Genomic DNA, 23,952 nt, shown 5'->3' with positions numbered 1-23,952 from the left:
CTTCCAAGCACATATTATTAAGGGATCAAAAAGTAATAACGGAGAAAACCTAATATGAACCTTCCAGTATCTACAGGAAGGTTATAAGAAAGAGCTACGATCTTCACAGCAACACATGGACACAGGCCGAGAGACAATGGGCATAAATTGAAACAGAATATGTTCTGACTGGTTAGGAGAAAATCTTTCACCCTAAAGACAGCCAAGCAGTGAAGGAGATTGCCCAGAAAGACTATGCAGTCTCCTCATCCTCAGAGAGCTTCAAGACAGGACTGGATAAAGAACTGGGCAGCCAAGTTTGATCTCATAGCTACCCCTGCTTTGGCTTTGAGCAGGAGGTTTACTAGATTCCTGCTAAGGACCCTTTCAAGCTGAATTATCCTATGATCTTATGTTCTAGAGGGGAAAAAAGAAGAAAAAAAAATAATCCCCAATACAGTCATGGAAGTATATGCCAAAAAATAAAGGCTATTTTCACAACAAGTCTACACAACCTGAACAGCTGAATTGCCCTCATTTCATTAAATCGCCCTATCTAAAGGTATAGCTTGTCCACGTATCTTTGGAATATGTTCAGCTCAGTAACTTGCTCCGTTTTCATTTCTATCACACATCCTTCCCCATCATATGAGAAGAATGTGTTCTATTCTAGAGAAATACAGACATGAAAATCCAAGTAATTCTCATATAAGAAGCATAGTTAAGTTAGGCTAAGCATCAAAATCGTTTCCAGAAAATCAGCAGATGCTGGACTAAATCTGCTGTTAGCTCTAATACAAATGCTCCAGTTCCAAAGGTTATTTTTCAGTTGGTTCATTTTCTTTCATTATAACATTTCTTCCTCATATAGAATAAAGTTTTCCTAATCATGCCCTCCTAAATCCCACCTTATATTCTGTTTTCTACACACTCTTCCCACCTACCTGTTTAAGTCTAATAGCTGCTTGCAGCTTTTCCATAACTTTCTCTTGAGGTTGATTCCAGATGGTGGCCATATTGTTGTTTGTAATGTAAGATTTACATGCTGTGATCATCTGATTGGTCACCTAAAAGCAGTTTTAACCTTGTGAAAAAAAAAATGTCAAGACAAAGCAGATCTTGCTCTTCTTCAAGTTTCATCCCATACCTCTGACTCCACCAACCTAAAGCCTGCAAAATAGCAACACCAAATACCAGCCCCATAGCCAGACTGTCCTTACAATATCCAGCTTCCAGACCATTACACCACCAAAATGTTGATCAACTATGCTTAACCTAAACCTAAATTCCTTGTACCAACCTTGAAATGACATTGAGGACTACAAAGTCATGAGACTTTGGCACTTCTGAAAGCAAAAGTAAAATCAAAGGCCCATGAGATCATTAAAGAATAGGTTGTCCTTCGAATTCCATTTCCTTCTTTATGAAAACTTAAGGAGGTGTAAGAGGTATATAAATTTAACATAATTGGTTCTACATAAAACTGTTCACCACAGGCAAAACTCATTGTAACAGAAAGTTCCTCAATCTATTCACATCAGGGTTGAGATTAGCCCTGATCTTCAAGAAGTCTGAAAAAATTCTTACAACTCCAAATTACAGACAGTAAAATAAGTTCTACCTTTGAAGTAGTTTTATCACTATTTCCAATTCACTACACATTCAAAAAGCAGCATTAAATTGACCAAAATGCTGCCTCTTCAATTGCTTGGTCCCTTTGTGTTTTCTGTCTCTCACTCAGTCAACACCACAAACAAATCTGTGAAAACTTCCTTTCACACTGTAGAACCAACCTTCACAAAGAGCGAGGATATCTTCTCAGATGTGTTGTAATACTGAGAGATACTCTGAATCATTTTAATTGCATTTATAAGGCCTGGAATATCATCCACCATGGACACCTGGAAAGAAACACACAGTCTGAACTCTGCTGAGTACTTCTGTTATCATACGTTAGCTCGACACCGAGCTAGCGAACGCAGGAGCACGACGAACATGGTCTGCCTAATGTTTGTGCCTCTGTTTCCCTCAGCCTCTCCTGCAAAGCTGCTTGTCCCACTTCACCTCCAAGCTCAGTGATTCAGTTTTAGGGAAAAATTTTCACTAGAGTCTTGGCTGGAAGAATTCTGGCCAGCAAGTGAAATTTGATAGCGATAAAGGCCTCTTCCAAAGTACCATTTATTTTCCTAAAAAGTACATTTGTAGCCTCTTTTGCTAAACCTGATCTAAGCTTGCAAATAGAGCGAGCCCCAAAATTGCCCTAAGCCTCATGGCACTCATTTGAATACAGGAACTGCGAAGAACAACTTTTCTATACTGCTGGCATTTAGAACATAAAAAATTATTGCAATAGGTAAGTGCCTGGGAAGAGGTGATCTCATAGCTCATTCTTTGGGGTGCAGGTGTGCAGGCGTCGGCAGCAGTGGTGGCCCCATGAGGTGGTGCTGGGGCTACCCCGTGCTGGGCACAGCCAGTTCCAGGCGGCTCCACCGGCCCCAGCGCAGGGCACAGCGGAGCCCCGCAGCCACGGGCGGGCGCCTCGGGGAAAGCCGGGCTGAGAAAGGGCAAAACGGTGCCCGGCAGCCAGGGCTGAGGGCAACGGGGTGAGAAACAGCCCGGCCAGCCCCGAGGGGGGAGCGGGAGGGGGCAGGGGGCTCCGGGCACCCCCACACAGATGTCCCTGCGGCCCTGGGGGAGACTCCGGCAGACAGTGTTTCCCTGCAGCCCATGGGAAGGGCCCACTCCATCGCAGGGAGAAGTTTTAGGAGGACAAGCAGCGCAGAGGAGCTGTTATGAGTTGACTGCAGCCCTCTGTTCCCCATCCCTTTGTGCCACTCAGGGGGAGGAGGAGGAAGAGAAGTCGGTATTGAAGGGCTGAAGCTGAACTTGGGAAGAAGAGAGGTGGTGGGGAGATGTGGTTTTAGTTTTTGTCTTTGTTTCTCACTACCTAAATCTATTTTCACTGTCAATAAATTACGTTGCTTTTCCCTGAGTCAAGACTGTCTTGCCCATGATGATCTCCCTGTCTTTAAAAATTCCATCAGCTTTTTCATCCTGTACTCCCTCCCCATCCTGTTGAGGAGGGGGAGTAACACAGTGCTTGGCCCAGAGCCAAGGTTAACCCATCATACACATTTTAATTCTCCGTACCCTATATGGTTTTCAGTAAGCCTTGTGTGGAAGAGAAACAGAAATGTCTTTTTGAAGGGAAGCATTATGTCTTCAGCCAATGAATGGGCCAGACAGATTTTTTTCAGACAGCTCCTCCTCACATCTTAATTTCCAAAGCAATGACAGTTTTACTCTACTGACAAACTGGTTCTCAACATTTTACAGATAAATATCCATAAGGGAAAGGTTCACACTCCATGCCTTGACAGCTTCCACCCCAAGTGCTACACACTCTCAAAACTAAATATCTCTAAAGCTAGCACCACTTCCTCCTTGGTAAAAATCAGTATGGGGAGCACAAAGCAGATCAAGTTCAACAGACCCTGCACAGCACCAATAGAAAGTATATTCACTTTAATGCCGCTTTGTATGGGTATCGTACTAACATTTAATCAGAGAGACTCAAATATCAGATTGGGAAACACTGAAAGAACACGTTGTTCTAATAACCATCCAGTAAATGGAAACAAACAGAGACAGAGCCATAGCACGGTTGCCCTTAGCACTGTTTGGAAGTAACTTACCTTTGGGAAAGGTATGGGGGGAGGGGTGGCTAGGATGGTCAGAGCTTTGAATATTCATGGCTACTCATCATATTTCCCTGACTAGTAAGACATGTACACAGTTGCAAAACCAGTTTTAATAAAAGCAACCATTTGCCACCTACTTTAGCAGATAATGGGACAGTGAGAAACTCTTCTTCCTATCCCATACTTTAGGTTGGCTGGTTTTGTTTACTATATGCTTGCATCATTCTGTTACTATGGTATGAGAAGGTGATTTATATTTACACCTTAATATTTACATAACCGTATTTATGTTTTCCTAACTCAAGAAGCTGAAAATTGCCTTATAAATGTTAGGCTAAGCATGAACTTACTGCCAGCACAAAGACAAAACCCCAGACTTTGTCTGTAGTGTGGCACTAGGTTTACTTTCACACCCACCCACCCCCTTTTTTTTAAATTACAAAGATCTCACTTCCTCCCATAGCACAGAATCCAATTTCACCATCAGACGAAAATTTTCATAGATATCATAGCAAGAAAATAACAAGTACTCTATTTTGTAGCCAGAAATTCCCACTAGGCCACTTTTATTATAACTGAACAAAGTCTCAAACCAGATATGCATACCTAAAATGCGATCTATGTAATTCCTAAACTGATCCTACAAAATACATGCATTTTAGTTGTCTCAACAGATTTATGTTAAGAATTCAAAAGTTTTGCTTACAGGATCACTATTGTATAACGGGTCACAATATTTTTCCAGAGAATATAGATACTTGACGTTATCTTTAGCTTCATTTGCTGCCTCTGTGATGCGAATATCTAGTGCTCGCCAGTTCTAAGAATAGAAAGTTGGAAAAAAATAAACCCATGCATTTCAGACAAACTGTTCTGAGATCACTGTTTTATCATTAGCCTTTAAACACACTTGAAAGCACAGATCTGTTACTCCAGAGTTACACTTTGTTTACCCAAGATGAGGAACAAGTCCTTGTTTGCTTCAATAATTTGACTGTGAACAGTCAGAGCACTCAGCTCAACAAGTTATGTCACTAGTAGTGTAAAGTCAAGCTGCTGTAAAATATATAGAGATCATCTGTTAACTACTTTTGCTTGATTGACTGATGAATAGATAGCTGTTTGTTTCACGTCTCTTATTTTGTTATTGATTATTATGTTACATTGATGAGCCAAGACTTTTTTATTCACTTATTTTCGTGTTTGTAATGGGTCTTCAACTTTGTTATATCAATGTGAGAAGCTGTGACCTCACAAGCAGGTTGGACAGACAGTGTAACAACATGATAAAAGGTTTAAAAAATGAGGGGGGGGGGATATTTTATTTTCATTAAATACCTAGTTCATTAATTCAATTTTCTGATTTAATAATCAACTTTTCAAATATTTGTAAGTATTTATTTCTGTTGAGTCACGTGGATGCAGTACATTATGAGCATTTAGACAAAGGGGGTTCCCAGTCTTTTCCAATAAATTAATTCAAAATTTTATGTACTCAAGGTAAGGAATAGGGAAGGACAAAGAAAACAAAAGCCAAAGATGTTTCAGTATTTTCCTTACCAGTAATGTTACACATATCACCAAAATAGACTAGAGTATACAGAATATTTCTGGTCTTTATATATGTCATAATTCAAAACAGAAACCTTCAGCAGTTTGGATTTAGCAGCAGTGAGCACTCCAAGCACTGCCTTCACATCTGGACTCTTCAGCTGGTCCATAAGGTAGTTGAATTTTGACAATTTCTTTTTCCAATAATCAAGCTCTGCTCGTGGACCAAGGTCATCAGCTTCCTTTCTCAACTGGTCATTTTCTGCAAGAACCTTTTATCATACAGTAATATTAGTGGGTGACATTTTTTAATCTGCATGGATAGCATGGATTAATTCATAATTAACTCCAAGTATTAACCTCCTGTGATAAATTACCAAACTCAGCCATCACCTCACATAAGATACCTTAATTTTGCTTGGCCTTTTTAGTTCTGAGTTAAAGAAGGAGTAGTATCAAGAGCCCTATTACAATTACATTTTCTGCAAATAACCTGCAAAACATGTTTCAAAGTACGATTTTGACCACCGTGAATAGTATTTACTGAATTATTGTGCTCCTTTTGCTTTTGTTAAATCCACTCGGAATCATTGTTTTCTACTTTAAGAATAGGTGCTTATCAAGAAAGGGGACTAAGTTTCCAGAAACATGTGCATAGAAAAAGCTCTCAATATTCTCATTGAGAAGGAAAAGCACACAAAACACTACTTTAAAATACAGGAACTGATCATATCTAATTTTCTATAAAGGCTGCTATACGCCAACAGAATTAAACTCATCATCTGCCAATATGTTTATGTTGTCATACTTCACATTTGTCCAGTATATCACCTGTTCAATTTGTTTGGTCCATCCTTTCATGCAGGCTTCTATTCTTTCAAGAGCATCTATGCTGTTAGCAACCATCAGGTAATCTGAAGGTCGTCTTAGAGTTTTCAGATCATATGTTTCACATTTGTTCAGACTGACCTAAAACACAAGTTAAAAAAACCATGAAATGCTGAAATGTTTATGACAAATAATGCAGGAACTTTTAAAAGTAACTGGTTGCCCCACTTGGGGTATCTCACTTCATATTTCCACTTCAGTTTAACTTAAACTGATTTGAGCCAGAACTGGACTCCAGAATCTGAAGAATTCACCAGCATGTTGGCTGTGCTCTCCTGCCCTTTCCTTCACAAACACAGAGTAGAAAATAACAGTTAAAGAAACTGTTTGTCATAAAGTAATCATTCTTGGTTTAAGAGTGACCACAGCCATTGGAGAGTCAAGAAGCTGTTAACTCTAAAGAACTCGTGCCAGAACAAACAAGAACAGAAGGACCTGAAAAATTGTTAAAGCCAAAGAACACTGAATAACAAGTTACTGATGACAACAAGCAAAAGGGTTATTTTTTCGTCCAGTTTAAGAAAGGCAATTTTTATGAGTATTCTGCAAGAGCAGTTAATTCAAAAGGCCCAGAGCAAGCAACATTCTGCAGGTAGCTCAGTTTCTATTTACCATGTGAACATACTACCTTTTCCAACAGACTTTGCTGAGTTCCTGACAGCACATTAACAAACGCTTCAAGGGAACAAAGGAAGTCCTGCTTAATACTGGAAGCTTGTTGAGGTTCACCAAGTTCAACCCAGCCACAGTCCATAGTCTGTAAGGCTGGAATGAAGATTTCTGATATCAACTGCTCAACACTTTTTAGTAAGCCATCTCGACCTACATTCATCATATTAAAACTTACTTCCTGTAAAAGAAACACAATACAAGTTAAAATAGAAAACAAAATTTTGACATCATTACATTTATTCCAGTCCTATTGCCTTGATCATCTCAAAAATTGCCAGTGTGTTCAAGTGCTCTTCAAGTACTAACAGCACAATTCTTGCTGGCAAGGGCTGCAAGATTTGCACAGGTTCACAACTTGTCATACGAAACTGAGGGAACAAAGATCTGAAAACAATAGACCTCTATTTATAAGGATTATATGGGTGAGTAAAATAACACCAGCCTGCCATTTCTAAAGCTATCAGAATTATATTTTTAATATATTCATACATATGTGTGTGTATATATATGCATATGTACAGATCATAGCACTTAAAAGGCTTAGATGCCAAAAGAATTATGAACTGTAGTCAATTCTGATTTGCAGTTGCCCAAAGGTTTTGGTTCAGGAAGAATGCATCTATCCAATTGGAGAGAGAACAATTCACAGAGCATCTGCTTTTTAGACATTCTGAAAAAGACTCTGAAGACTTCTAAGGTAAATTACATGAATCTGCCAGCCATATTTTGCTTCATTAGAAGGTACCACAAGAATTTTTTTCAGCAACATAATTTAACACCAAGCAACTTGTATTTAAGTGCTACTCATTACATGTATTTTCACACACATCATTTTTACTTTCCAACTTGTCTTTCCTAGTTTTAAGGTATTACCTACTATCAGCAAGGGCTACATAATTACTTGCGAAGAAGACTGCTTTACAGTCTTTCAGTTGCAATTACCAGCTTGCAAACTTTATTAATAAGCAAAAAAATATTTAAATGTTAAACAGTATAAAATTGGCTAAACTCTAAGCCAGTTCTTTCAAAATCACCCAAACAAATTAAATTAAGAGGTTAAGCATAAAACTTTAAAGAGTATATCTGTAGAAATCAAACAATAAATGTGATGACAGCCACCTCACCCACCCTTTGCTCTTCTATTTCTTGCCTACCTGGGCAAAATAGCTTTAAAGTTTTTCCTAGAAGAGACGGGAGAAGTTAAACCTTGCTAGTTTAGGAATTGTACTTGAAAGTTCCCACTTTGAAGCATATAGAAAGTTTTCCACAACATTATATCCTCATTTAGCCCATCATTCTTACTTTAGCACTCTGATTAGTTTGTCTACAACTGTAACATTACCTACATTTTACTATATGCTCCTCACTACTGGGGCATTTGATCCAGCTTTATTTCAGACCATCATAGATTTAAGGAGTCTTTCACCAGTAAAAACTTGTTTATATTAAATTTGCAGATATATGCTCTCAAAAATAAAATCAGTTTTGTTTGGTTTTTTAATGGATTTGCTAGCACTTATTGAAATTTAACAGCTTATTATTTAGGTATTGACTAATTGCTCTTTGTCATAAATTTTCTTCCTTAACATTATTTCTTCATAGCAACAATACACTTCAAGTTGCTGCAGCTAAATAATGTCAGTTTTTCCATTCCTCTCCTTTTTTAATCCCGTTTCATTCAGCCAAACTGTGTTCTTTCCTCCTTGTCAAAGGCTGCCAAACTACATGCTGAGAGCAAATACCCCAAGATGAAAATGAAATGTAAACAGTGAGCAGCAGTCACTGACTCTTACCTGATAGATATTCTCAGTTGTGATGGTTTTAAAAAGACTAGATCTAATGAAGAAAATGCACACACCAGTTAAAGCAACTTCTTTTCCCTCTGTCACAAATACTTTAGGTTTCTTCTTTGTCAAATTAGAGTTCGTTCCTGTTCCTGGAAGGCCGAAGCGCTCTGCAGATTCAAATAAAAGAAACACTTAAAAACCACTGATTACTGATTCAAAGAATAGTTTTCTAAGCAAACAGTTCAGTCATCATTTGTGTATCTCTGAGTCTTAGTCCCCTGGAGCCAACCCATGGGACCATCCACAGACAGTGCACAGCATCCAGAGTCCTCACAGCACAGTAAGAACTATTTCATCTAATTTTGCCATTCTCACATCAAAAGCCTTTACTTTCTATTCATTCGTTTTCTGTTCCTTCTAAGTAAAGGTTCAGGCTCAAGATCCTCTTACATGGTGCTTTATCATGCAGTTGCAGATAATGCTTTATTGCTTAACAAAACAAAATGAAAAAAATCAGCAAGTGTAGTTTACCTCAGAGGAGCTATTATCAACTGTCTTCCCTTAAAAACTTGTAGACATAAGTCTAACATACAAAGAAAGAAAGAAAAAAAAAAAAAAGAGAGGAAAAATAAAAAAGAAAGAGTGCTGCTGAAAACAAGGAGAGATACACCACAGCAGATTCTTTGGGGGAAAAAACAAACAAACAAACAAACAAAAAAAAACAGTACAGAAGCTACAAAGGACTTCCCTGTCATTTCTTCTTCCCCTAACATAAGTATGCTGCTCCCATGTTTAGGCTGTTGGTAACACTTGCAAAAAGTCACCAAGAAGTAGCAGTGTCTTTGGGGGGAAAATAATTCTCTTAAATTCTGGGTTTGGCCATGCTACTTCTGTTACTAGTTTTCTAGTATTACCCCAGATTAAAATTGTGTGCATACACATCTCAGTAAGATACAGCAACAATAAAAAGATCAAAAAGTGAATTGTTGACATCAGTAGTTAAAGGACAACTTTACCAATTAGTAGCCATCACTATAACCGTGATTTTTGCTTTGCTAGCCTTGTGAACCACAGTCCCAGAATGAGCATCACAGAAAATTCTTTTACAAACTCTGCCCTATCTAAGAAAGAAAAATGTACAGCACAAGCAGCACACTGTGATGGTATCACAAGTAACTGTAAGCTTGCAGCTGTAGGCAAAGGCAGCCTCCACCCCACTCACTTCACCCCACACTCACCTGTCTTCTCCTTCATCACAAGTTCATTTTTACTTTTTTTTTTTTTCTTCTCCAGTGCTCATGGTCTTTGGGGGACTTTTGCTTATTGACCCAATACACATATTGCTGTGAACTTGTCGGGGATTTGTTGGGTTTTTTTCTCCAGCTTTCCCTGTTGCTTGCATCCCCAAAAAACCAAAGGCCACCACAATCATACTACAGGGTCATCAGTTTGGGAGCTTGGGAGTGGGTGAGGGTGACTGATTAGATTCCCAGGCTTTGCCCCTTGCTTCACATGCTCTCCAACATACTTGCAACTACTTCAACTCAGTCATATTAAAACTTGCTCAGTAGATTTCTAAATTAGTGGCTGAGTTTCTATTTTAATTTAGTTTTCTATGTACATTTCAACTTTAATTATTAAAGTTGCTTATATGATATTAGACAGTCTTTTCATATTTTAAGGTATATACATACATATTATTGAAAATACATAAAGCGTAAATATATGTTTGTACACTCATCTCAGTATATGTTCACATATGTATAAACACAGATTTATACAGATATGCATAGATATATTTACAAGGCCCTTCTTGTACAAGCAGGGTGAACTCCCATCAACCAGTCACGGGGTCCCAGAGGTCACATAGCACCTGGCTAGTCCCAACAGCAGCAGCACTGGAGGCTCTGTGACAGCAGGCATGGGCAAAGGGAGGGTGTCCTTGTGACAGGGGTCCTGAACTTCTGCCAGGGTAAGTGAGAAGGAGGCTTCCCACAGAAGTGTAGTAACATGGGGGCACTGGGGAAGGGAGGACATGAGCAGAAAGGACTTCTGGGACAACGGCTCTGCTGCCCATAATGCAGGCCTCCTGGGGCCGCTTGTCATGTAACAGGGCCACATGGATGGATGGTCATGTGCTGAGAAATGAGGAGGGATACTAGGACAGATGTGGCATGATAGGAAGGGAGGGGGCAGAGGACCTGTCACTGGTTCAGTAATTTAATCAATCCTCATTTCATGAGCAAGGGTCGATGTCCCAGTATGACCAACCTTCACTTGCCTTAAGCCCCAGCTTACAAGAACTTCACTGTTTGCTTTTTCCTTGCACACTTGCTCAGCACAACTATAACATGTTGCAGGAGAACCTAAATTGCTTCACCTGTATCCACTGTCTCCACATCTTGATAGTAGAACATCAGATGACGCAGGCCACCAGGAACCAGGAATTTGTCAATACGCTCTATCTGTTTGAGATCGTGATGAGATCATTACATATAGCACACTCACTATAAAAAGTTTAGCTTACTCAGATTCTTAACATAAAGGGCTGACAAATGCTCATCATATTATCATTGTTCAGTAATAAAGTTATACCAGGCCCAATTACTACCCTGCAAAAAATGATTGAATTGCCTTGTCCTTTAGCAGCACACACCTACTTAACTGAACTATTTAAATTTTTCCATGCTGAACACAATTGGTATAGCCAGGCCATGTTTCAGTTTACTGAAACCACTTACTGTATGTGCTGCATATCATCTCTCAAACTGAGGGCACATGGCATTGCTTCACGTTCTGAAGTGCAGCAGCACCACACTGAAGTCCCCCACCCATGTTATTCTTACTGCCATTCACCTAACTGGCTGAAAGCAGAAAACACACAGTTGCAATTATTCCATATCATAGCAACACAGGAAGCCTTTATTTATATTGTAAACATCAGGACAATTTCACAGTTCTCCATCAATTTAAGTCTACCATCAAGCATCCCTGAACCATGTATTGGTAGTGTAGTCTGGAAATCCTATTTAAAGGCCATACGGGCCCAGGAAGAAAGCTGATTTCTCTATGCTGGCATCAGTGTTTCAGCATCTGAAATTATGGCCTAATCAATTATTTTACTAGATCTATGAGTCATTGTTTCATATAGTCCCTAACTACATAGCAATCTTCCAGCAGAAAAGGCTTCTACTAGAAGCTCTTCAGAAACATTTGCCAGTACCATTTGTGATTCCTAGCACAGGAAAAAGGCTAAGAGATCACCAGCAGCAGGAAGAAAGCTGCATTTATCCTCTTCCATTACTAACGGGCCTCAGTTACACCAAGATCACATAAACTGCTATTCCAGATAATCTTGGCTGAGCCCTCCAAGATGAGGTCAAAATGACTGTTGCACTTCTCTTTTTCCAAGTGTAACACCTGCCAATATTTTCTTCACCTGACTTATTCTCGGACAATATAGTTTGCTAGGAAACCTATTTAAAGATAGAATGCACAAAACCTGAAACAAGTTCTGCTTTTTAACTTGTGTGATAGTGCTCTACACAGCTTATTTTCCTCTATCACATGGAATCACAGAAATGTTGGAAGGGCCCTCTGGGAGATCTCAAGGCCAGCCTCCTGTATCATCAACAAACGCTCAGGTCATCTAGAGCTTTGCCTAGGCTGAGTCTCAAAAACCTCAAGGACAGAAATTCCACAACTCAAGTGAGTAACCTATTCCCATAGTGCATTTCTCTGCTGGTGAAGAAGGGTCTTTTGTCTCTTAATGTCCATTTTGCAAGTTGTGGCTATTGCCTTTGTTGTATCATCTGCAACTCCTGAGAAGAGTTCAGTTCTGTCATCCTTGTAACTACTCTTCAAGCAACTGCAGGCTACTATCTAACTGCCCCTCAATCTCTTATTTTCCCTCTTCTCATACTTTGCAGGCCCTATGTCCCTCACTGTCTTCATAGTCTTCCACTGGACTTTCTTCAGTTTGTCAACAATATTAGCACTGAAATGGGAAGGCATATGAATGTACACAGTTGGAAAGAGAAAACAAAAACCCCACAACCATGTTTACTTTAGTATCAGGGGGTAAAACAAGTTCTACTTGTTGTCTGCCTAGGTTTTAAAAAAATAGTTACTTCTATTCAAATCACAAAATATATCTCCATTGCATATAATACTTCACCATCAACTTTAATGCACCATTTCCTCAATATATGTATTTCTAACTGCTTACCCCCTGCATTAAGCCTCACATAGTCAGTCAGATCACTTAGCCATTCTATTTTGTTAAGTAATTTCCTAAACTAGATCACCATGTAGTCTCACAAATGCTGGTGGCAGCCTAATGGAAACAACAACATGCAGCCTGCTGTGGACAGGACTCTTGAATCTGTATGTACTATATATTCAAGGACCAAGAGACTTCATGCTGTGGATCCAATATGATATGCAGTCACAGTTTTACGGTCTTATCTATAAACATTGGCAAGTAGAAATTATAATCAATTCAATTGATTTCAAAATCAATATTGTTACAATAGCTCCTGAAAGTGAGGACACTTTTGCTCACTTAATTACAAAATGCTGAGAAATATTTTTTTCATTGGGAAGACTTAAGTAATCTCAGACACAAAATCTGACAACTATCTCACCAAGTATTTAATGGTAATATCAGTTCTAAAGCACCCTATGAGCTTCATTATCAAATTCATCAGATTACCTGGTTACCATCAAGAACAGCATCCTCTACTTCTGCTTTGTCCAGATTCACGCAAGTGGCAACAGTATCCAGTAAGTAATCATGCCTGCCATCCAGCCGAGCACGTTTAGCCTCCCTCTCTTCCTTGAGCTTTTGCTGTTATAAAACACAAAGCAGACAATGAATAATTCACAATCTATTTGGAAGACAAAAATAAAGAAACGTCTAAAATTTATTTTTAAAAGTTAAGGCTATTACATTCTTCCATACTTGTGGTGTATGTTAAGGCACTCAAATTAAACGTTTAGAAGCAACCCGTGTTGTGATTTTACAGTTTATTTCCTGTGTTTTCTCTTCAGATTTAGCAAAGAATTTCTATCAGCGGTCTTTTGTACAATATTAAGTAGTTGTTGAAAGACTATAGGGGAAAAAAAAGTACTTTGTATGTACAGGTCCATCGTTCTGCACGTTACCTTCATCACCCTATTTCCCAGTTTTTCAGTCTAGTCACATATGACCATCAAGTCAAGACAGGATTCTGACCCATCTTTGTGATTCATGGAAGATATTGTAAGCATTCTCTAATAAAGACAGATGCTGCTGAAGAAAGCTAGGGTTTCTTACATTATCTCTTTAATATAATGAGAAGTAAAACAAGCCACAAGCCTCAAGGTACACAAGTGTTTACAAATGCGCTTAACTATAGCTATTATGCCATTCTTCAAACAGTATGCCTACTCTTCTAATTAAATTGAATTCCCATATGTAATACATCTCATTACATTATAGACAAAATAGCCTTCTGGAATAGTTACTGGTGTTATTGTGCTTGCAGATTACATGATTTAATATCATTTCATTTTCAAAAGAAATTTAAAATTATTTTTCATTGGTTTTAAATTCAATCTTTATTTCCCCAGCGATTATGAAAAATCTAGTAACTCTATAAAGTATGCACAAGTGATTTATCCATAAGCTTCTGCAGAGTCAATAGGATTTGCATAGTATACTTTATACCTTTATGTAAATATCTTTTCTACTTTCTAAAGGAATTTTCAAATATTTGGTAAATTCATAAATGCTAACATATTTTCATAACTGATGAATGCACTGGAAATGTTTTTCCATGTAAAAGAAAAACATATGAATCCTGCCCTTTACACAGATATGCTTGAAGAATGCAGTAGCAGATTAATTTGTGCATGTACTTTATGTTATTTTACCTCTGTCATTGTCTAACGTGGTCTCCACTTTCCCAAAAGTGAAATGTCATCACAGGATTGGCCTTTCCTATGTGTTTCTCAAATCAGGGTAGAATTTTCCCCCTTTTGTTTGTAGTTAGACATACAAAAAGCAACCATTTGGGACTGAATCAGCTTCATGCTAGATGATAACATAGAACCCTAAAACCTGTTGCTTCAGTAATTTAGGCACAAGTGATAATGCATCTTTAACATAGAAAAACACAACCAATACTCTGCCAATTAGCTAGCTTCTATTTAATCCATCAAAAAGCTCTTTTTGTTTTATTTCAACTACAGAGAGACTACTTTTGTATTCTGCTGTGTTTCCAGCACAGAACTCTAGATATATTGCTACAAAAGTATTCATCTTACATTGGTCATCAGTTCCCAACCTCACCTATACAGATGGCCCTTGCTATGTTCATAGCCTCCATTTCTTCCACAAGCTGCTGTTTATGAAGGCTGAAATCATAAGCACCTTCTTTTCAAACGGGGCAGTCATGCCCTGATGTTTGTTTCAGTACTTTTAATGCTTTCCAACCCTTTAATTGCAGTGTCTCAAGCCCTATAACAAATATACTAGCTATTGTGTTTAGCCATTCACATAGTATTAGGCATTATTTGATGTCTACATCCAGTAACAAGCATTCATTAATATGGCACAAAACTTTAAAAATCTAGTTAAATTATTTTAATGAACTGTGCCTAGAGAAAACAAGGAATTATTAACTAGATAGTAAATCTATAGCTTTATGAAGATTAAGACACTCACTCGCATTTATCACACGTCATTTCTGGAAGGCATTTGCACTGTTCTGGTGGATCTCTCTCTAATTAATCCAAGTTGCATGCATGTTTTTCCTGACAGTCACTACAATGCAATTCAAGAACACATCCTGCCTGTCATGTTTCCATACTTTGATGATCTACCATTTCTACTTCTCCTCCCCAAATGAAGTGTTCCCAACTCTCACTTCCCAGTTGTTGCAGTCATCAGAAGACACTTCTGCCTCAATTTTAGGATTAGGTTGTCCTCAAAAAAGCACTACCTTCAGTGCTTTCAATAGGAAGCCATTAATTTAAATATTTTAAAACATTCAGAAGCTAGACTGGATACCAGTCAAAATATCAGTTTCCATTTGCATATTACTTAAAGAAGAAATGTTTAAGATATTCTTTACTTGGGATTAGAAATCTCAGAGAATGAAAGAATGAATTGCAAGAAAATGTTGAACTTTCTACCTCTCATTCTTCCCTTCCCACCACCTCCCCACACCTCATCTTTAAGGGCCAGACATAAATGAGCAAAAGGCTCATGGAGGAACAAGTAGATTTCTATTCTATATTTGTTTCCATCCTGATTTTTGCATATGGGTGCATTTCATGACAGTTTATGAAATTCAAATAAACAGTGTTTCATAGAATGCCAAAAGAGTTAGATTTGAAGATGGAAAGATTGCTAAAACACATACCTACGTAAATGACATCTTAAGAGAGGAATTGCTGGTATGTACAGTAACACTTAGGTGCAAACCCTGAAAAGTATTGGCAGCAATTCTGATCAAGGTCACACAACAGAGCCTCCTCATGATGTTCCATGATATAGGAGGATCCCAATGGAACAGTACTGACAAGGGATAAATGCCTTCTCACTTAGATATCCGGAAGGATTGGGTTTTTATGATACAGCTTTACCAGAGTTCTTCATTTAAAGAACATCAGCACAGTCACATTTAGTTTGGGGTTTCTTTTCCCCCCCTCTTAGTTACAAAGGTAAGAAAGGCCATATGACACAGTCCTACAACAGATGCAAGTCCAAAGTTAAAGTAATGAACCAAGAAGCCCTTCTTTGATGATTCGTCTAGTTATAATAAATAACTTGGTTTATGTTACATAAAACCTGAAAATTCCTAATACCTAAATACCAAAAATTTAGCACAGGAAACCAATTTCAGTAGACACCTTCTCCTGAAGTAGCATGAAGGGGAGAGTCTTAACGATATTTTAACATGTGCTTGAAGTCACAACCATCACAATAGCAATCTGAAGCAAAAATGGGGATTAAGTTAAATTTTTTTAAAAAAACCAACAACAACAAAAAAAACACCAACAGTCTTTGTTAACACGAGTATGTAAGTTTAAGCAGAAGGTACTAAAAGATCAGAACTCAGAGATGCCAGGTGCCTTTCCATTGAAACAACAGCCTCAGAAACCAAATATTGACTCTTGCCAACTTTTCCATTACAGAGCTCGGTTGCTGATGTGTCTGCAGACACTCTATTTAGAGTTAGCATTAATGTTATTTAGTATGCAAGTCATAACTGCACAAGTTAAAACTTGTTCCTGAACACAGTTTATCCAGCAAATGATGCATTTGATTGTCAGAATACTGCGCATTACTGAACTGAGACACACTCAGATCAAAGTCTTATGGATGAGCAATACACTTGAACTTTACAGGGAAGTTCAAAAGTAGAAGAGTCAAAATGTGTTCTATTGTTAATTTACTCTCTTATCCAAAAATTATTTAACCAACAAGGCATTCCTCTGTCTCTCCTTTAACTTGTTAAGATATTTTATGTTGCATAAGCATTGCTCATGGATCTCCCTGTAAAAGTGAACTTCAAGCCATTTTCCACTTTACGAGCACCCTGAGTTTTCAACAGACACACACCTTTTTATTTGCTTATCTCCAGAAAACACATACCCTACAGAATTAGGGCACTCCTCTTAGCTGACTCTTAAATTTCAAACATCAGTCAGAGCTTTCCCACATTTGTTATAACACTGTATTAACTCAGGAAGAGTTTGTCAAATAACCAGCTTTTAAAATTAGTCTAGTCTAAGGGTCTTAATGACTTCTGTATTTTATTATTGTTTCTCAATGCTATATAGTGTCTTCTAAATTCTGTTCCCACTTTATAAGTATGGGAAGAGTAAAGTTAAACTTCAGTTTTCCTTGGTGATAGAGCCCACCCCTGTTTTATTGCTAGATCCAGCATCAAGCTCTTTATTGTACCAGTACAACATTTGTGAAATTATATGATTACCACACCACTGCAACAATCTGGACAAGATACAAATGTATAAAAATCTCCCAGCACAAATTTAGCTTCCAAAACAAAACATGCAACTAAGCCTTGACTGATACCTTACCTATTAACTCATAAGACTAGTTGCACAAAAAACCCCTACCTTTCATGACAAATATCCCAAATACTGTGTTTTGCTTTAAAAGGCAAATTTATCCATTTTTGTATAATTAGAAAGTTTTGTGAAACAAATATCATCCACTTACACCACTTCAAAACACATATTTTTCTATACCCTCCCCACTTCAATTCATACCTTTATTAAGACTACACAGTTGCTAGTCTTGACCTAGTCCAAGGTTCAGTTTTCCTTACCTTTATAACTCTGCCAATGCTCTGTTTCCAAAGTTGCTTTCTTCCAGCTCTAAACATTGTCCTACTTGACACAAGCTTCAAGTACTGTTTTTCAGCAACAAGCCTTAAGCCATGGAGTAAGCTTCTTGATTCATCATTTTGCACTCTCCCCCCAAACTTTTTTTCGTATTTGTGTCATTCCTTATCTATTAGAACACCAAAGAACTCTAGAAAATACAGTAAGGACCTAGAAAGTCAGCAACTATTAACCTCAACTCTGTATTTAAAATTCAGTTCTAATGTGCATTTAAATTACTCGAAAACTAAATTGGACTACTTCAGAGACTAGAGCTCTAACTACCAGAATTTACTGCCTACAGTCTAGGAGTTGAAAATTACTGCTACACAGTAGCAGTGTTGTTAAGGTGATATTGTTTATATACAAACACTGCTCAATATGATTCATCATGCTCAAGGGCAAGATAACCATTTGCAAAAGGCAATTTTATAACTGTTTATCTGATTTGTGTTTAGCCTTCTTAAGTAATCCTCATATCAACAGACATCTTTGTTTTCTTGTCACAGATGATTGTTTAATCATATAGCAACAACAGTCAAGCAGTTTTCAAATAGCTTTTACCTACAGACTACTAAATTACCAAGTTTCCTATTCATATTTTTTATACAAGCACATTTAGTCTCAGTTATTTCTCAGTTGTACAATGGTTGCTTAACACAGGATTTTTTTTCAGCAAGGAATGTTAATTTTTTTCTTCTTAAAATAGCCTTAATTAACACTTCAGTAAGCTTAAATAAATCTCTCTAAGAACCCCCTAAGAATCATGGAGTTTTTCATAAAATGATGTAAAGTCATAGCAACTAACTTACAGAAGCACAAAACTGTGTAGGTTTAAAAGAGAGCTCTGGCAATCCTCTAGTCCAGTCTTCTAGTCGAAGCAAGTCCAGTTAGAGGGGCGTTGCTCAGAGATGTGTGCAGTTCAGTTTCAAATATCTCAAAGGATGGAGATTCCAAAACCTCTTGGCACTGTAACAATGTTTGACCACCCAACACATAAATATTGTTCCCATTTAACTGGAATCTCCTATATTCCAGCTTGCGTATGTCGGCTTCTGTTACCATACACCTTCATGAAAAGTTCAGGTCTGCCCTCTCTCTACCCTCCCATCAGACAATTGTAGGCTACAGTAAGATCTCCCCTTAGCCTTTTCTTCCTAAGGCTGAACAAACCCAGTTCTCCTAGTGTCTTCTCATACGTCACATACTCTGGCCTCCTGACCATCTTGGAGACCCACTGCTAAACTTGCTCTGTCAACCTGCTAGCTATTTCAGCCCTGTCCACGGCCAGCACTCTTTGCTGTGATATGCATTACTGGCTCACATCGAACTTGGTGTGGAACAGAACCCTTCAGTTCTTCTTTGTAAACCTGCTATCTAGCAACTGGCCACTGGCCTGTACTGTCATACAAGGTTATTCCATCCTAACTGTAGGACTGTTTTCATTGACTTTCTGGAAGTTCCTGTTAGTTAGTTTCTCAAGCCTGTCCAGGTTTGTTTCAATAGCAGCCCTGCCCGCCACATATCAGCCTCTCCTCCTACTTTATCATCAACAGCCTTGCAGAGTCCATTCTGTCCCATCATTCAGATCATTTGTAAAGACCCTGAACAGTATTAGCCTCAGTATCAATCCCCGAGGGACACCACTAGCAGCTGGCCACTAGCTGAATTTAGTACCACTTTAAGTCTGCTTATCCAGCCAATTTTCCACCCAAATGATCAGACTTATTCAGTCCCTATATGACCAGTTTGACTCTAAAGATATTATAGGATGCCTTGTCAAACACCTTGCTACAGTCAAGTTACAGACCACCACCCACTGCTTTCCCCTTGCCTACGTAGCCAGCCATAACATCATAGAAGACAATCAGGGCGGTCATGCAGAAATTGACACTGGTAAATCAATGCTAGCTGTTCACAATCATCTTCTTGTTCCTTCAGGTGCCATAAAAATCACTTCCAGAACACTTCGCCCCCACTGCAACCTGAAAGGAGCACAGCTGTTCAGGATTACCTCCCTCCCCCTTGGTACTAACAACCAAGTTTATGATCCCCTTGGACTGAATTAAGGCAAAATGACACCAGCCAACCAATTTAATGATTTATTAATACACAATACAAAGCATGTGGATAGATACAATAACTCAATGGCAGTTACTTAACTGGATAACTTCACTGGATAAGCAAGTCCTGTGCCACATGTTTCTAAGAAGAAAGAGAGGAGGAGAGGGAGTGACATATAAAAAAAAAGAGAAAAAGAAGGAAAGCAATAATATCACACACAGATCCAGCAGCATCCTGTTGGTCCTCTTCACTCTGGGTATCTCAGCAGTGGGGGGTCCCACCTCAGCTTCTGGTGGTACCATTTTTATACGGTTCCAAGAAACTTCATGCATATGTACAGTGGGTAAGATTTCTAGGTGAGGGTAGGTGCAGTCTGGTTCTGCGCAGGCCAGTGGTGGTCGCAGGGGGACTATTGGGGTTGCATCAGACAAGACCCTCCCCAGGGTCGCTGACCTAGTGCCCTTGCACACCTGCAATTAGCTGTTTACAGGCAGCAAAACCATGGGATGCAAGGGCAGGGGAAAAAAAAAAAACCATCTCAGTCCTGCCTCTTCAGGGCCAGAAACCAGTGTCTTGTTCTTTCTTGTGATTATAACACCAGCTACATGCCCAAGTCAGCAAAACTCACACCTTTTTGTACCAGGAAATGTTTAAGGCAAATGCCCAGTCATCCATCCACCACAGCCCCACAACCTTACCAGGGAGTTAGGTGCAGCTGGCTGATCTGCCATTACCTGGATCTTCCTTTTTCTCTTTTTTTGAAGATGGGCATGACATCTGTCTTTTTCCAGTAATCAGGAACCTCCCCGGATCATCATGGCCTTTCAAAGATGAGAGAGGCCTCAAAATGACATTGGCTTCCTCCCTCAGCACCCTCAGGTACATCTTATCTGCTCCCATGGAATTCCATACATCCCATCGGCTTATGTACTCCCTAACACTATCTTTGGCTACCATGGGTAACCCTTCATTTCCCTACATTCTGCAAGACTACTTGAAGACTTAGAAAATCAGAGGGCAAACCCAGCTCATGAAAACTGAGGTAAAAGCGGCACTGAATACTTCAGCCTTTCCCATGATCTTTGTTGCTTAGTCTGCTGTCCCACCAAGCCGGGGGGGTCTACGTTCCCTTTTGCTGCCAGTGTACTTAGAAAAGCCATTCTCATTTCCCTTCACTCTCCTCACAAGTTTGAACTCCGGCTGAGCTTTAGCTTTCCTAACTCTATCTCCACACACTTGGGCATTGTCTATATTCCTCCTGGGTGGCCCATCCCTGATTCTACCTTCTATGGAAGCTTGCATATTTGAGCTCAGACAGGGTCTCTGTGTTCATCTATGCTGGCCTTCTGCAGGGCCTGCTCTTCGTTCTGCGCATCAAATGACCTGTCCTTGCATTCGAAGGATGTTGTTCTTGCAGATCAAAGAGTTTTCCTCAATCCTATTTCCCTCTAGGAAGGTCCCTCATGGCACCCTGCCAAGAAGATCCCTGAAGATGACAAAAAAAATCTGCTGTCCTGAGGTCTAAGGTTGTGACCTTATTGGTTGTCTTGCTCACTTCTTTCAGGGTTTTCAACTCCACAACCTCATGATCACTGCAGGCAAGGCTTCTCTCCATCCCCACATCTTCAGCTCGTTCTTTGTTTGTGAGTGGCAAACCCAGCAGAACACCTCTGTCAACTCATTTATCATTCACAAAAAGAAATAGCCTTCAACAAACTCTAGAAATCTCAATCACTTAAGTAACTTGCCATGTGGCATTTTTACGTTAATTAAAAGGCTGGCAAAATTAAAGTGACTGGCAATCATGACAGGGAATGATCTAACCCATGGAGTGGGCCTATGTATGTGTTGATATCAAATAATCACAAATCATCAACTTACACAGAAAACCTCTTCACAGCTGTAATATATCCTCAGCCATTTCTCGCTCAGAACCTTTGAAGTAGACTGCATTTACAGTACTAGATAATACACTGATCTTGATTAGAGTCATGGAAAGGTTTTTTACATTTATGGAAAGCAACTTCCTGTGATCTTCCCCCTCACTGTGTTAAAAAGGAAAACCAAAAATAATGAAGTGGTTGAGACAGTAGTTAACTGCCATTGTCAGGTCACTATTGTCCTTGGATCAAAAGCCAGACTTCCAGCAAAGCCAACTTACCACACCATTAATACAACCAACAAGCCAGAAGGCTAGAAGCAACCTTTCGGTCAGGAACTATATGCAAGACACCACTGTACTGCTTCTTTGCCTTACAAGCCACAAAAATAAATAATGCTTAGCCTTAAGTTTGGTATAGCTGATAACTGCTGAAACTCAGATGCTTCTGTAGTGCCAGATCCATGGTGAAGTTGCATTATTTTTAGTCATGTAATATACATTTATGAGAATATGCAACTTGTATTATAACTCAACTTTCTCAGAATAATTTTAGTCTGTCATGTGTCTCTGGATAGCCTTGACTATGTTCAGCACCCTACAAAACATTGTCAGATTTGGGGCATATCAGCGTTATGCAGGCCAGTAAATTCACAAAGTGCACAATCAACTGCATTACAGAAAAACTTTTTAGATTAAAATATCAAATTGTCATATTAGTTTAGGAATTATAAAAGTTCATTTCACAAAGACTTCTTTGACAGTGTTACACTGTACAGCTTCAGCAACATTTCTTTTACTACAGGCAATTACAGACAGTAGTTAGCTACCATCTAGTGGTTAAAAGACAAAGAGTACTTTTATACTGTTTTTCATAAGGCCACAAAATACAGTCTACATACAATTTGGCAATTGAAATTTTACTTTATGAAGATTATCACTTACAAATCACAGACTAAGATCTCCACTGAATAGTAGTGGAGGAACTTAAAGAAAAGCATATCCTACTATGCTACATTCTCTTCACACAACAGCAATACTAACAACCAAAGCTAAGGGGGGACTTTCTTGTCTTGAACTGCTTTCAAAGTCAAATAACATTGAAGCTTTAATACCTTTAATAAAGGCCAGGATATTTAACTGCTTTGCTGAAAAAACTTCAACATAGTTAGTGATTTCCTACACTAGTAGGCATTTGGTTTGCTTGCCATTCCAAAAAAATGCTTTTCACCTTGAAACATCTAATAAGTATACAATTTGTTAGCCACCTTATGTCTTATTTCAGCTAAACAAACCAAAGGCTACCATAGCCGGAAAACACAACTTCTCTCCATCTTACTTGTTTGATGATGTAATACATACAACTAAGATTTTAACCTATAATAATGTCATCTAGCTGCCCAACAAGCATTTTATGCAAAAGGTAGTACTGCTTAAAGAATTAATCTACCCTATAGGAAGTCCTAGTGTAATTCCTTGTTCTGCTTTAGGCAAGACATTTGTTCTCGAGGCTCTGCTTACCTATTTGATCCACTGATAAGGAAATAAAATTTAAAGATAAAACACTGAATATATTAAGTATAGAGATACACAATTAGTCTTCTGTTTACTAAGACAGAATGTGTAGGTCTTACCAAATGAAACACATTATTGTGAGGACAGACGGTTTCAGTTCCATAACCATGCAGGTAATGCATTTTCCATTTTAAGCAACCACAGAATCTCACACCACCTCTATCCTTTTCCATTGCCAATTATGTGGAGATCAGCTTCAGCCAGAGTAAGGATCAAAGGCAAAAATATGCTACCTCAGGTTCTTCAAGCACCCCAAACACCAATCAGATGTTGCCAATATTTCCAGCAATGTAGACTAAAGAGCATGATAAATTCTCAACACACAATTGAAGACCAGGAGGGAAATGAGGGTCAAATTCATTGCAAGCTGGGGACACTCTGAAATGAAGGAAATGGTTTTGGAATAAACAAGTTAAGTAAATTTTGTGGCTTCTACTCTTAAAAAAAGATTAGAGGT

The 23,952-nt window shown here is 38.7% G+C and overlaps 1 protein-coding gene across 1 annotated transcript in view; it reads right to left on the bottom strand.

The window, feature by feature from the left end:
* The window catches only part of DNAH5 (dynein axonemal heavy chain 5), a 120,078-nt gene extending 102,099 nt beyond the window's left edge, over positions 1 to 17,979 (bottom strand). The window contains 10 exon segments of the mRNA XM_037382298.1: positions 924 to 1,046; positions 1,773 to 1,880; positions 4,387 to 4,500; positions 5,327 to 5,503; positions 6,063 to 6,200; positions 6,748 to 6,969; positions 8,585 to 8,698; positions 10,906 to 11,043; positions 13,293 to 13,427; positions 17,923 to 17,979. Coding sequence (XP_037238195.1) covers positions 924 to 1,046; positions 1,773 to 1,880; positions 4,387 to 4,500; positions 5,327 to 5,503; positions 6,063 to 6,200; positions 6,748 to 6,969; positions 8,585 to 8,698; positions 10,906 to 11,043; positions 13,293 to 13,427; positions 17,923 to 17,979 — 1,326 coding nt within the window.
* Positions 17,980 to 23,952: the final 5,973 nt, after the last annotated feature.

The sequence above is a fragment of the Falco rusticolus genome, chromosome 3 (genome assembly GCF_015220075.1).
Source record: "Falco rusticolus isolate bFalRus1 chromosome 3, bFalRus1.pri, whole genome shotgun sequence".
In the NCBI taxonomy this organism is placed as follows: domain Eukaryota; kingdom Metazoa; phylum Chordata; class Aves; order Falconiformes; family Falconidae; genus Falco; species Falco rusticolus.
The sequence above is the reverse complement of the archived record's forward strand: the minus strand, read 5'-3'. Positions and strand labels throughout refer to the sequence as shown.